This window comes from Cherax quadricarinatus, chromosome 12 (genome assembly GCF_038502225.1).
Source record: "Cherax quadricarinatus isolate ZL_2023a chromosome 12, ASM3850222v1, whole genome shotgun sequence".
NCBI lineage: Eukaryota > Metazoa > Arthropoda > Malacostraca > Decapoda > Parastacidae > Cherax > Cherax quadricarinatus.
Window position 1 is genome coordinate 27,263,737 of NC_091303.1, and position 15,074 is coordinate 27,278,810.

The following is a 15,074-nucleotide window of genomic DNA, read 5'->3' on the forward strand; positions in this document are numbered from 1 at the left end:
TAAAAAAAAAAGAGAGAGGGAGAGATAGAGGGGGAGGAAGAAGGGAGAGAGAGAAAGATGGGGAGATAAAAAGGGGAAAAGAGAAAGAGGGGAGAGAGAAAAAGGAGGAGAAAGAGAAAGGGAAGAGAGGGAGAAAGGGGGAGAGAGAAAGGGAAGAGAGGAGGAAAGAGGGAGAGAGTGGGGGAAATAAAAAGGGGAAGGGGGGAGGGAGAGAGAAAGGAGATAGAGAGGGGAGAGTGGGTAGGGGTAAGAGGGGAGTGAAAGGAGAGGGAGTAGGGGAAGAAGGGGAGTGAAAGGAGAGGGGGTAAGGGAAGAGGGGGGTGAAAGGAGAGGGGGTAGGGGAAGAGGGGGTAGGGGAGAGATGGGAGAGGGGAGAGATGGGAGAGAGGAGAGAGGGGGGGGGAGAGAGAGGCGGGAAAGAGAGAATCCTCAACCCTTAAACTGTCCAAACGTAGATCTACGTTCACTCACACACCGCTCCAAATGTAGATCTACATTTTATTTTACATTTGAAGGCATGTAAAATAAAACGTAGATCTACGTTTGGAGCGCTACACGAGTGAACGTAGATTTACGTTTGGACAGTTTAAGGGTTAACCTAACCTTGCAAAACCCTGTGTAAAAAAAAAAAAAAAGGAGAGGGGAGGAAGTGACAGGAGAGGAGAGGAGAGGAGAGGAGAGGAGAGGAGAGGAGAGGAGAGGGGGTGGGGTTTCAGGTATTTCAGGTACAAGAAGTAATCTTGTGAACCTAATATGATGACTGTGATAGGCTGATCAAGATAAGCAGGAAAGAGAAGGATGGATAGATGATTAATGGTTTTCAAATTTGAAGACCAGATAGATCATTCAGTGCTCTTGGCAACAAAAAATAAATACAACACATATAAGAACAGAACAAGGATAAAAGTAACAAAGAATAAAAGCCTATTATCAGGAAAAACACACATCACAAATTAATACTATAATACAAAATTAAAATAACCAGTTTTATTGAAAATCTCATTAAAATCTGTCAAAAAGCTCCTCTAACAGCTGCCAGAGATACCTAGAGGCAACCCTGTAATTAAAAATCCATGACATGTAAAAAAGCCTAGGCCATGGGAAAGCAGTTAGTATGTGCTCTACAGCCAGCTGAATTCCACAAAGGAAAGATGCATTACAGATAAACAAAATTTTTAATAATTTTATTATATTACTTATACTTATACCTGGTAAAGTGTATGGTCGAGTTATTATTGAAAGAATTAAGAGTAAGACGGAGAATAGGATAGCAGATGAACAAGGAGGCTTTAGGAAAGGTAGGGGGTGTGTGGACCAGGTGTTTACAGTGAAACATATAAGTGAACAGTATTTAGATAAGGCTAAAGAGGTCTTTGTGGCATTTATGGATTTGGAAAAGGCAGATGTTGCAGGTGTATGGTGTAGGAGGTAGGTTACTGAAAGCAGTGAAGAGTTTTTACGAGGATAGTGAGGCTCAAGTTAGAGTGTGTAGGAAAGAGGGAAATTATTTCCCAGTAAAAGTAGGCCTTAGACAAGGATGTGTGATGTCACCATGGTTGTTTAATACAGTGGACCCCCGCATAACGATTACCTCCGAATGCGACCAATTATGTAAGTGTATTTATGTAAGTGCGTTTGTACGTGTATGTTTGGGGGTCTGAAATGGACTAATCTACTTCACAATATTCCTTATGGGAATAAATTCGGTCAGTACTGGCACCTGAACATACTTATGGAGTGAAAAAATATCGTTAACCGGGGGTCCACTGTATATTTATAGATGGGGTTGTAAGAGAAGTAAATGCGAGGGTCTTGGCAAAAGGCGTGGAGTTAAAAGATAAAGAATCACACATAACCTGGAGTTTACCTGGAGAGAGTTCCGGGGGTCAACGCCCCCACGGCCCGGTCTGTGACCAGACCTCCTGGTGGATCAGAGCCTGATCAACCAGGCTGTTGCTGCTGGCTGCACGCAAACCAACGTACGAGCCACAGCCCGGCTGATCCGGAACTGACTTTAGGTGCTTGTCCAGTGCCAGCTTGAAGACTGCCAGGGGTCTGTTGGTAATCCCCCTTATGTGTGCTGGGAGGCAGTTGAACAGTCTCGGGCCCCTGACACTTATTGTATGGTCTCTTAACGTGCTAGTGACACCCCTGCTTTTCATTGGGGGGATGGTGCATCGTCTGCCAAGTCTTTTGCTTTCGTAATGAGTGATTTTCGTGTGCAAGTTCGGTACTAGTCCCTCTAGGATTTTCCAGGTGTATATAATCATGTATCTCTCCCTCCTGCGTTCCAGGGAATACAGGTTTAGGAACCTCAAGCGCTCCCAATAATTGAGGTGTTTTATCTCCGTTATGCGCGCCGTGAAAGTTCTCTGTACATTTTCTAGGTCGGCAATTTCACCTGCCTTGAAAGGTGCTGTTAGTGTGAGTTGGGAGTTGTCACAGTTGCTCTTTGCTGATGACACTGTGCTCTTGGGAGATTCTGAAGAGAAGTTGCAGAGATTGGTGGATGAATTTGGTAGGGTGTGCAAAAGAAGAAAATTAAAAGTGAATACAGGAAAGAGTAAGGTTATGAGGATAACAAAAAGATTAGGTGATGAAAGATTGGATATCAGATTGGAGGGAGAGAGTATGGAGGAGGTGAATGTATTCAGATATATGGGAGTGGACGTGTCAGCGGATGGGTCTATGAAAGATGAGGTGAATCATAGAATTGATGAAGGGAAAAGGGTGAGTGGTGCACTTAGGAGTCTGTGGAGACAAAGAACTTTGTCCTTGGAGGCAAAGAGGGGAATGTATGAGAGTATAGTTTTACCAATGCTCTTATATGGGTGTGAAGCATGGGTGATGAATGTTGCAGCGAGGAGAAGGCTGGAGGCAGTGGAGATGTCATGTCTGAGGGCAATGTGTGGTGTGAATATAATGCAGAGAATTCGTAGTTTGGAAGTTAGGAGGAGGTGCGGGATTACCAAAACTGTTGTCCAGAGGGCTGAGGAAGGGTTGTTGAGGTGGTTCGGACATGTAGAGAGAATGGAGCGAAACAGAGTGACTTCAAGAGTGTATCAGTCTGTAGTGGAAGGAAGGCGGGGTAGGGGTCAGCCTAGGAAAGGTTGGAGGGAGGGGGTAAAGGAGGTTTTGTGTGCGAGGGGCTTGGACTTCCAGCAGGCATGCGTGAGCGTGTTTGATAGGAGTGAATGGAGACAAATGGTTTTTAATACTTGACGTGCTGTTGGAGTGTGAGCAAAGTAACATTTATGAAGGGGTTCAGGGAAACCGGCAGGCCGGACTTGAGTCCTGGAGATGGGAAGTACAGTGCCTGCACTCTGAAGGAGGGGTGTTAATGTTGCAGTTTAAAAACTGTAGTGTAAAGCACCCTTCTGGCAAGACTGATGGAGTGAATGATGGTGAAAGTTTTTCTTTTTCGGGCCACCCTGCCTTGGTGGGAATCGGCCAGTGTGATAATAATAATAATAATAATCCTTTGGCAACTTTCTTGACAACAAATGTCACTTCCTGAAAATATGTATAAAAATAAATTTGTACGTAAAAAAAAGTCACTGTAGGTTCTAACCTTAGCAGCCTTGATGAGATTCACAGAGGGCCCTATGAGAGCCTTATCTTGCTCTGTCCACTTCTCATCCTCCTCCATGCTCTCTTCACTGTCATCTGGACAATTCCAGCCACTTCCATCCCCTTGAAGTGCCTAAAATAAAAAAATACATGAATATCAAAAGGGTATACAATACTGACAGGTTGGTAAGTAAGACACATAGGCAACAGTTAGGCATCTTTATTCTGATATGTTCTGCCTACACAGTAAGTAGACTTCTTCAGTCGAGTACAGAAAGTAGGCAGGAGCAGTAGAGCTGTGAAGACAATGTAATCAGTCCATCACCCTTTTAGACATAGATTTGAGGTTGTCAGTCCCTCTGCCTCAGTTCTGTTCCATAGTCTGAAACAATGTGAATATCAAGCGACAGTGTGGAGACTTATATGTATACTGTTGTAAGGATAGGTGTAGAGTAGTAGAAGAAAGAATGTAATCACTGAGAGGTCACGTCCCTCTCAGATACAACCATTTTCACTTGGAAAAGTTGTCCAAGGTGTTTTCTCTTCTGTACCAAGATGCCATTGTGTTGCAGTGTCTGACAGAGTGAATATCAAAATGGTATACAATACTGACAGGTTGGTAAGTAAGACACATAGGCAACAGTGAGGCATCTTTATTCCGAAACGTCTTCAAGGGAGATGGACTGATTACATCATCTTCACATCTCTACTGCTCCTGCCTACTTTCTGTACTCGACTGAAGAAGCCTACTGTGTAGGCGAAACATTTCAGAATAAAGATGCCTAACTGTTGCCTATGTGTCTTACTTACCAAAGAAATACATAAATTAAAATCACAAACTGAGTCCACACTCAAATATCTCAACACATTCACTTCCTCTATACTCCCTCCTTCCAATCTGATAACCAATCTTTCATTACCTAAATTTTTTTTACCCTCATCACCTTGCTCTTTTCTATTTTCACTTTTAATTTTCTTCTTTTACACACCATCCCAAATTTGTCCACCAACCTTTGTAACATCTCTTCAGAATCTCCCAACTCTTGTAGGGACCTAAATTTTAAAGTGGAAGAAACTGTTGTAGAGGAGGTAATGGGTAAGTTTGAAGTGTCTGGGGTAAATAATAACGGGTGGCCTCTAATTGAGCTATGTACAGAAAAAGGTTTGGTAATACATGTGTATTTTAAGAAAAGAGGATAAATAAGTAAACGAGATATGATGTAGGGCATGATGATAGCAGTTTGTTGGACTATGCATTAATAGATAAAAAACTGATGGGTAGACTTCTAGATATACATGTGTTTTGAGGGGTGAATGATATATCAGATCATTACATATGAACAGCTACAATGAGTATAAGAGGTAGATGGGGTACAAGGAGAATGTTATCAGTAGGTAAGAGAGAGTTTATAAATTAAAGGAGGAGGTAGTCAAGATATAAGCAACTATCAGAAGAAAGGTGGGCTAAGAGAGTACAGGTAATGTGGAGGGAGCAGAGGAGATATTGGGTAGTTATAAGAATAAAGTATTTGAGCATGCAGCATACATTTGTGGTGACAGGAGGGAAGAATAATTGGTGGAAAGATGAAGTCAAGAGGGTGGTAAAAGAAAAAGTTGGCACATGAAGGGTTTTTACAATGCAGAAGTGATTTGCAGAGGAAGGAGTATATGGAGAGTAAAAGAAAAGGTGGTGAGGGAGTGCAAAAGGAGAGCTAATGAGAGAGAGAGAGAGGTTTTATCAAAAAATTCTGCTGAGAATAAGAAAGAGTTTTGGGGCGAGATCAATAAGCTGAGAAAGCCTAGGGAACCAATGGATTTAACACTTAAAGACAAAAGAGGGGAGCCATTAAATAGGGAGGTGGAGGTACTGGGAAGATGGAGGGAATATTTTGAGGATTGTTGAATGTTGAGAGAGGAAGTGATTTCTTGCAATGGGCAGAGAGGTATAACACCTTTTACTAGTGAGGAAGAGCCAGATGTGCGTGTGTGAAAAGTATGCGAGGAAGATGGTAGAATAAAAGGGGATAAAACAGCTGAGGTATATGGGATTAAGACAGAAATGTTCAAAGCAGGTGGTAGTAAAGTTTTGTAGTAGTTGATGTATTTGTTCAATATATGTACACATATATGTACAATATACAGTAGTAGTAGGTTGGTAGACAGCAACCACCCAGGGAGGTACTACCGTCCTGCCAAGTGAGTGTAAAACGAAAGCCTGTAATTGTTTTACATGATGGTAGGATTGCTGGTGTCCATTTTTCTGTCTCATAAACATGCAAGATTTCAGGTACGTCTTGCTACTTCTACTTACACTTAGGTCACACTACACATACATGTACAAGCATATATATACACACCCCTCTGGGTTTTCTTCTATTTTCTTTCTAGTTCTTGTTCTTGTTTATTTCCTCTTATCTCCATGGGGAAGTGGAACAGAATTCTTCCTCCGTAAGCCATGCGTGTTGTAAGAGGCGACTAAAATGCCGGGAGCGAGGGGCTAGTAACCCCTTCTGCTGTATATATTACTAAATGTAAAAGGAGAAACTTTCGTTTTTCCTTTTGGGCCACCCTGCCTTGGTGGGATACGGCCGATGTGTTGAAAGAAGAAGATGTACACATATATGTACAATATACAGTAGTAGTAGGTTGGTAGACAGCAACCACCCAGGGAGGTACTACCGTCCTGCCAAGTGAGTGTAAAACGAAAGCCTGTAATTGTTTTACATGATGGTAGGATTGCTGATGTCTTTTGTCTGTCTCATAAATATGAAAGATTACAGGTATGTCTTGCTACTTCTACTTACACTTAGGTCACACTACACATACATGTACACATTTATTTATACACACTCATCTGAGTTTTCTTTCATTTTATCTTAATAGTTCTTGGTCTTATTACTTTTCCTTTTATATCCATGGGGAAGTGGAATAAGAATCTTTCCTCCGTAAGCCATGCGTGTTGTAAAAGTCAACTAAAATGCCGGGAACAATGGGCTAGTAACCCCTTTTCCTGTAAAGATTACTAAAAAGAATAAGAAGAAAATTGTCAAAGTGGGAAGTCTGAATGTGCGTGGATGTTGTGCAAATGATAAGAAAGAGATGATTGTGGATGTTATGAATGAGAAGAACCTGGATGTCCTGGCTTTAAGTGAAACAAAGCTGAAGGGGGTGGGAGAGTTTCAATGGAGAGGAATAAATGGGATTAGGTCAGGGGTTTCAAATAGAGTTAGAGCTAAAGAAGGAGTAGCAATAATGTTGAAGGATAAGCTATGGCAGGAAAAGAGGGACTATAAATGTATTAATTCAAGGATTATGTGGAGTACAATAAAGATTGGATGTGAAAAGTGGGTTATAATAAGCGTGTATGCACCTGGAGAAGAAAGAAGTGTAGAGGAGAGAGAGAGATTTTGGGAAAAGTTGAGTGAATGTGTGGGGAGTTTTGAATCAAGTGTGAGAGTAATGGTGGTTGGGGATTTCAATGCTAAAGTGGGTAAAAATGTTATGGAGGGAGTAGTAGGTAAATTTGGGGTGCCAGGGGTAAATGTAAATGGGGAGACTTTAATTGAGCTATGTGTAGAAAGAGATATGGTAATAAGTAATACATATTTTATGAAAAAGAGGATAAATAAATATACAAGGTATGATGTAGCACGTAATGAAAGTAGTTTATTAGATTATGTATTGGTGGATAAAAGGTTGATGGGTAGGCTCCAGGATGTACATGTTTATAGAGGGGCAACTGATATATTGGATCATTATTTAGTTGTAGCTACAGTTAGAGTAAGAGGTAGATGGGAAAAGAGGAAGGTGGCAACAACAAGTAAGAGGGAGGTGAAAGTGTATAAACTAAGGGAGGAGGAAGTTCGGGTGAGATATAAGCGACTATTGGCAGAAAGGTGGGCTAGTGCAAAGATGAGTAGTGGGGGGGTTGAAGAGGGTTGGAATAGTTTTAAAAATGCAGTATTAGAATGTGGGGCAGAAGTTTGTGGTTATAGGAGGGTGGGGGGCAGGAGGAAAGAGGAGTGATTGGTGGAATGATGAAGTAAAGGGTGTGATAAAAGAGAAAAAGGTAGCTTATGAGAGGTTTTTACAAAGCAGAAGTGTTATAAGAAGAACAGAGTATACGGAGAGTAAAAGAAAGGTAAAGAGAGTGGTGAGAGAGTGCAAAAGGAGACCAGATGATAGAGTGGGAGAGGCACTGTCAAGAAATTTTAATGAAAATAAGAAAAAAATTTGGAGTGAGTTAAACAAGTTAAGAAAGCCTAGGGAAAGTATGGATTTGTCAGTTAAAAACAGAGTAGGGGAGTTAGTAGATGGGGAGATGGAGGTATTAGGTAGATGGTGAGAATATTTTGAGGAACTTTTAAATGTTAAGGAAGAAAGAGAGGCAGTAATTTCATGCACTGGTCAGGGAGGTATACCATCTTTTAGGAGTGAAGAAGAGCATAATGTAAGTGTGGGGGAGGTACATGAGGTATTACGTAGAATGAAAGGGGGTAAAGCAGCTGGAACTGATGGGATCATGACAGAAATGTTAAAAGCAGGGGGGATATAGTGGAGTGGTTGGTACTTTTGTTTAATAAATGTATGAAAGAGGGGAAGGTACCTAGGGATTGGCAGAGAGCATGTATAGTCCCTTTATATAAAGGGAGAGGGGACAAAAGAGACTGTAAAAATTATAGAGGAATAAGTTTACTGAGTATACCAGGAAAAGTGTACGGTAGGGTTATAATTGAAAGAATTAGAGGTAAGACAGAATGTAGGATTGCAGATGAGCAAGGACGTTTCAGAGTGGGTAGGGGATGTGTAGATCAAGTGTTTACATTGAAGCATATATGTGAACAGTATTTAGATAAAGGTAGGGAAGTTTTTATTGCATTTATGGATATAGAAAAGGCATATGATAGAGTGGATAGAGGAGCAACGTGGCAGTTGTTGCAAGTATATGGAATAGGTGGTAAGTTATTAAATGCTGTAAAGAGTTTTTATGAGGATAGTGAGGCTCAGGTTAGGGTGTGTAGAAGAGAGGGAGACTACTTCCTGGTAAAAGTAGGTCTTAGACAGGGATGTGTAATGTCACCATGGTTGTTTAATATATTTATAGATGGGGTTGTAAAGGAAGTAAATGCTAGGGTGTTCGGGAGAGGGGTGGAATTAAATTTTGGGAAATCAAATTCAAAATGGGAATTGACACAGTTACTTTTTGCTGATGATACTGTGCTTATGGGAGATTCTAAAGAAAAATTGCAAAGGTTAGTGGATGAGTTTGGGAATGTGTGTAAAGGTAGAAAGTTGAAAGTGAACATAGAAAAGAGTAAGGTGATGAGGGTATCAAATGATTTAGATAAAGAAAAATTGGGTATCAAATTGGGGAGGAGGAGTATGGAAGAAGTGAATGTTTTCTGATACTTGGGAGTTGACGTGTCGGCGGATGGATTTATGAAGGATGAGGTTAATCATAGAATTGATGAGGGAAAAAAGATGAGTGGTGCATTGAGGTATATGTGGAGTCAAAAAATGTTATCTATGGAGGCAAAGAGGGAATGTATGAAAGTATAGTAGTACCAACACTCTTATATGGGTGTGAAGCTTGGGTGGTAAATGCAGCAGCGAGGAGACGGTTGGAGGCAGTGGAGATGTCCTGTTTAAGGGCAATGTGTGGTGTAAATATTATGCAGAAAATTCGGAGTGTGGAAATTAGGAAAAGGTGTGGAGTTAATAAAAGTATTAGTCAGAGAGCAGAAGAGGGGTTGTTGAGGTGGTTTGGTCATTTAGAGAGAATGGATCAAAGTAGAATGACATGGAAAGCATATAAATCTATAGGGGAAGGAAGGCGGGGTAGGGGTCGTCCTCGAAAGGGTTGGAGAGAGGGGGTAAAGGAGGTTTTGTGGGCAAGGGGCTTGGACTTCCAGCAAGCGTGCGTGAGCGTGTTAGATAGGAGTGAATGGAGACGAATGGTACTTGGGACCTGACAATCTGTTGGAGTGTGAGCAGGGTAATATTTAGTGAAGGGATTCAGGGAAACTGGTTATTTTCATATAGTCGGACTTGAGTCCTGGAAATGGGAAGTACAATGCCTGCACTTTAAAGGAGGGGTTTGGGATATTGGCAGTTTGGAGGGATATGTTGTGTATCTTCATATGTGTATGCTTCTAAACTGTTGTATTCTGAGCACCTCTGCAAAAACAGTGATAATGTGTGAGTGTGGTGAAAGTGTTGAATGATGATGAAAGTATTTTCTTTTTGGGGATTTTCTTTATTTTTTGGGTCACCCTGCCTCGGTGGGAGACAGCTGACTTGTTGAAAAAAAAAAATGTGTGAAAGGAGTAAAGGCACCTAGAGACTATCAGAGAGCATGCATAGTTCCTCTGTATAAAAGAAATGGGATAAAACAGAGTGCAAGAATTAAAGGGAAATAAGCCTGTTGAGTATACCAGGTAAAGTGTATGGTAGAATTATGTATTAAAGGGATTAAGGGTAAGACAGAGTAGGAATGCAGAGGAACAAAGATTCACATAATTGAGCAATACTTAAATAAAGGTAAGGAACTTTTCACTGCATTTGTAGATTTAGAAAAGACACATGATAGGATGGATAGAGGAGCAATGTGGCAGATGTTGTCAATGTATGGAATAGGCAGTAGGTTACCTACCTAAAGCAGCGAAGAGCTTTTATGCAGATAGTGAGGTGCAGGGTAGGGTATGTAGGATAGGAGGAGTTTATTTTCCAGTAAAAGAAGGAATTAGCCCAGGATGTGTGATGCCACTACAGTTGCTTAACATACTGTATATACAGATGAAGTTGTAAAAGAAGTGAACACTGGGATGTTAGGGAGAGGGGTGAGGCTAAAATATAGTCAAACTGGTAAAGAATGGGAGTTGTCACAATTGCTTTTTGCCAATGATATGGCTCTTTTGGGAGATTCAGAAGTTGCAAAGGCTGGCAAATGAATTTAGGAGAGTAAGTAAAAAAATGAAATTAAAAGTAAACATAGAAGAGACAGTAATGAGAGTAACAAAAAATGTAACCAATGAGAGATTGGATATTAGATTGGAGGAAGGAAATATTAAGGAAGTTAATGTGTTCAGCTATTTAAGAATGGATATGTCAGCAGATGGTTATATAAGAGATGAGGTGAGCCATAGAACTGACAAAGGTAAAAACATGGGTGGTGCACTGAAACATCTGTGGAAACAAAGAACTTTCTGCATGTGGCTAGCTGGCCAAGTGGCTAACACGACGGTCTGGAGTTTTGAGACTCTCTGATCGTGGGTTCTAACCCAGCCCGTGGTATGATTTGTATGGACACTAATGTATGTTTGTAAAGCATGAGTTTTGAATGTTGAAGCAAGGACGAGACTGGAGGCAGTAGAGATGCTGTGTTTGAGAGCAGTGTGTGACATGAATATTATGTAAAGAATTCAGAGTTTGGAGATTAGGTGTGGAATTACCAGAGGTATTATTCAGATGGTTGAGGAGGGGTTGTCAGTGTGGTTTGTACATTTAGAGAGGTTGGAGAAAAAATGCAAGACTAAGAAAGTGCATAAACCTAGAGTGGAGTGAAGAAGGGGTAGAAGTCATCCAAGAAAATGTTGAAGGGAGGGGGGGGGGGGTAAAGGAGGTTTTAAGTGTTATGGGCATGGACATCCAAAATGCTTGTGTGTATTAGACAAGAGTGGAGGCAAGTGGTTTTTATGAGTAGATGTACTGCTGGAATGTGAGCAAGGTAACATTTATGAAGGGATTCAGGGAAACCTGTTACCCAGATTTGAGTCCTGGAGGTGGTAAGTATAGTGTATGCACTACGGAAGAGGGCCGGGGATGTTGCAGTTTGGAGGATCATCTGAACTGTGACCTTGATGCCCTTCTGACCAGACAATGATTAAGTGACAGTGAAAGTGTATTCTCACTTGGTATGTTACCCTACCTTGGTAGGAGAGGGCTGGAGTGTTATGAAAAATACTATTATTATTTTTATTAACTAAATTTTGACAAGCTTAAGAAATCAGTGCATCCCCAACATGCTTACTCAGAGTCTCATAGTTTGCTTACTTCAGATATTTCAGTGAAGGCATCTGATACAAGACTGTTTTGTCCATGTAGCTCTTTTAGAACTGCTGCTTTGTTATCCTGTGGACACTTTTCAATCAGGTCACAGCCCTGCCATACTATACCTGTTGAATGACGGTACCTATCAGTTCTGGAAAAAGTTCAAGTGCAATTAACTGAGATGAAATTAACATACATAAGTTGCTATTATCAATATACATTATTCTAAAAACCAACATCATTGGTTTTTCAGGTATTGACCCACTTGAGCAATTTATATATATACGTATATTGTAGGTAGTAGGTTGGTAGACAGCAACCGCCCAGGGAGGTACTACCGTCCTGCCAAGTGAGTGTAAAACGGAAACCTGAAATTGTTTTACATGATGGTAGGATTGCTTGTGTCTTTTTTCTGTCCCATAACCATGCAAGAGTTCAGGTATGTCTTGCTACTTCTACTTACACTTAGGTCACACTACACATACATGTACAAGCATATATATACACACCCCTCTGGGTTTTCTTCTATTTTCTTTCTAGTTCTTATTCTTGTTTATTCCCTCTTATCTCCATGGGGAAGTGGAATAGAATTCTTCCTCCGTAAGCCATGCGTGTTGTAAGAGGCGACTAAAATGCCGGGAGCAAGGGGCTAGTAACCTCTTCTCCTGTATATATTACTATATGTAAAAGGAGAAACTTTCGTTTTTCCTTTTGAGCCACCCTACCTTGGTGGGATACGGCCGGTGTGTTGAAAGAAGATATATATATATATATATATATATATATATATATATATATATATATATATATATATATATATATATATATATATATATATATATATATACATATGTATATGTATATATATACACACTTTATATATATACATATATATATTTATACATAAATATACATACATATATATACACATACAGATATATATACATATAATATATACATATATCATGTATATACATATATATACATATATCATATATATACATATATATACATATATCATGTATATACATATATCTACATATATATATATATATATATATATATATATATATATATATATACATATATACATACAGATACATATATCATATATATACATATATATATATATATATATATATATATATACACACACAGTGGACCCCCGCATAACGATCACCTCCGAATGCGACCAATTATGTAAGTGTATTTATGTAAGTGCGTTTGTACGTGTATGTTTGGGGGTCTGAAATGGACTAACCTACTTCACAATATTCCTTATGGCTTATGGGAACAAATTCGGTCAGTACTGGCACCTGAACATACTTCTGGAGTGAAAAAATATCGTTAACCGGGGGTCCACTGTATATATATATATATATATATTCTTTCTTTCTTTCAACACACCGGCCGTATCCCACCGAGGCGGGGTGGCCCAAAAGGAAAAACGAAAGTTTCTCCTTTTACATTTAGTAATATATACAGGAGAAGAGGTTACTAGCCCCTTGCTTCCGGCATTTTAGTTGCCTCCTACAACACGCATGGCTTATGGAGGAAGAATTCTGTTCCACTTCCCCATGGAGGATATATATATATCTTTCTTTCTTTCAACACACCGGCCGTATCCCACCGAGGCAGGGTGGCCCAAAAGGAAAAACGAAAGTTTCTCCTTTTACATTTAGTAATATATACAGGAGAAGGGGTTACTAGCCCCTTGCTCCTGGCATTTTAGTTGCCTCTTACAACACGCATGGCTTACGGAGGAAGAATTCTCTTCCACTTCCCCATGGAGATATATATATATAGTAGGTTGGTAGACAGCAACCACCCAGGGAGGTACTACCGTCCTGCCAAGTGAGTGTAAAACGAAGCCTGTGATTGTTTTACATGATGGTAGGATTGCTGATGTCTTTTGTCTGTCTCATAAATATGCAAGATTACAGGCATGTCTTGCTACTTCTACTTACACTTAGGTCACACTACACATACATGTACACATTTATTTATACACACTCATCTGAGTTTTCTTTGATTTTATCTTAATAGTTCTTGGTCTTATTAATTTTCCTTTTATATCCATGGGGAAGTGGAATAAGAATCTTTCCTCCGTAAGCCGTGCGTGTTGTAAAAGTCAACTAAAATGCCGGGAACAATGGGCTAGTAACCCCTTTTCCTGTAAAGATTACTAAAAAGAATAAGAAGAAGAAAATTGTCAAAGTGGGAAGTCTGAATGTGCGTGGATGTTGTGCAGATGATAAGAAAGAGATGATTGTGGATGTTATGAATGAGAAGAAGCTGGATGTCCTGGCTTTAAGTGAAACAAAGCTGAAGGGGGTGGGAGAGTTTCAGTGGAGAGGAATAAATGGGATTAGGACAGGGGTTTCAAATAGAGTTAGAGCTAAAGAAGGAGTAGCAATAATGTTGAAGGATAAGCTATGGCAGGAAAAGAGGGACTATAAATGTATTAATTCAAGGATTATGTGGAGTAAAATAAAGATTGGATGTGAAAAGTGGGTTATAATAAGCGTGTATGCACCTGGAGAAGAGAGAAGTGTAGAGGAGAGAGAGAGATTTTGGGAAATGTTGAGTGAATGCGTGGGGAGTTTTGAATCAAGTGTGAGAGTAATGGTGGTTGGGGATTTCAATGCTAAAGTGGGTAAAAATGTTATGGAAGGAGTAGTAGGTAAATTTGGGGTGCCAGGGGTAAATGTAAATGGGGAGCCTTTAATTGAGCTATGTGTAGAAAGAAATTTGGTAATAAGTAATACATATTTTATGAAAAAGAGGATAAATAAATATACAAGGTATGATGTAGCACGTAATGAAAGTAGTTTATTAGATTATTTATTGGTGGATAAAAGGTTGATGGGTAGGCTCCAGGATGTACATGTTTATAGAGGGGCAACTGATATATCGGATCATTATTTAGTTGTAGCTACAGTTAGAGTAAGAGGTAGATGGGAAAAGAGGAAGGTGGCAACAATAAGTAAGAGGGAGGTGAAAGTGTATAAACTAAGGGAGGAGGAAGTTCGGGTGAGATATAAGCGACTATTGGCAGAAAGGTGGGCTAGTGCAAAGATGAGTAGTGGGGGGGTTGAAGAGGGTTGGAATAGTTTTAAAAATGCAGTATTAGAATGTGGGGCAGAAGTTTGTGGTTATAGGAGGGTGGGGGCAGGAGGAAAGAGGAGTGATTGGTGGAATGATGAAGTAAAGGGTGTGATAAAAGAGAAAAAGGTAGCTTATGAGAGGTTTTTACAAAGCAGAAGTGTTATAAGAAGAGCAGAGTATATGGAGAGTAAAAGAAAGGTAAAGAGAGTGGTGAGAGAGTGCAAAAGGAGAGCAGATGAAAGAGTGGGAGAGGCACTGTCAAGAAATTTTAATGAAAATAAGAAAAAATTTTGGAGTGAGTTAAACAAGTTAAGAAAGCCTAGGGAAAATATGGATTTGTCAGTTAA

General features: G+C 39.9%; 1 protein-coding gene across 1 annotated transcript in view; it reads right to left on the reverse strand.

Annotated features, from left to right (window-relative positions):
• LOC128686576 (cyclin-D1-binding protein 1 homolog) overlaps positions 1-11,770 on the reverse strand; it is a gene marked incomplete at its 5' end in the record, with an annotated part of 41,452 nt that extends 29,682 nt beyond the window's left edge. Inside the window, 2 exon segments of the mRNA XM_070084292.1 lie at positions 3,572-3,703; positions 11,623-11,770. Coding sequence (XP_069940393.1) covers positions 3,572-3,703; positions 11,623-11,770 — 280 coding nt within the window.
• Positions 11,771-15,074: the final 3,304 nt, after the last annotated feature.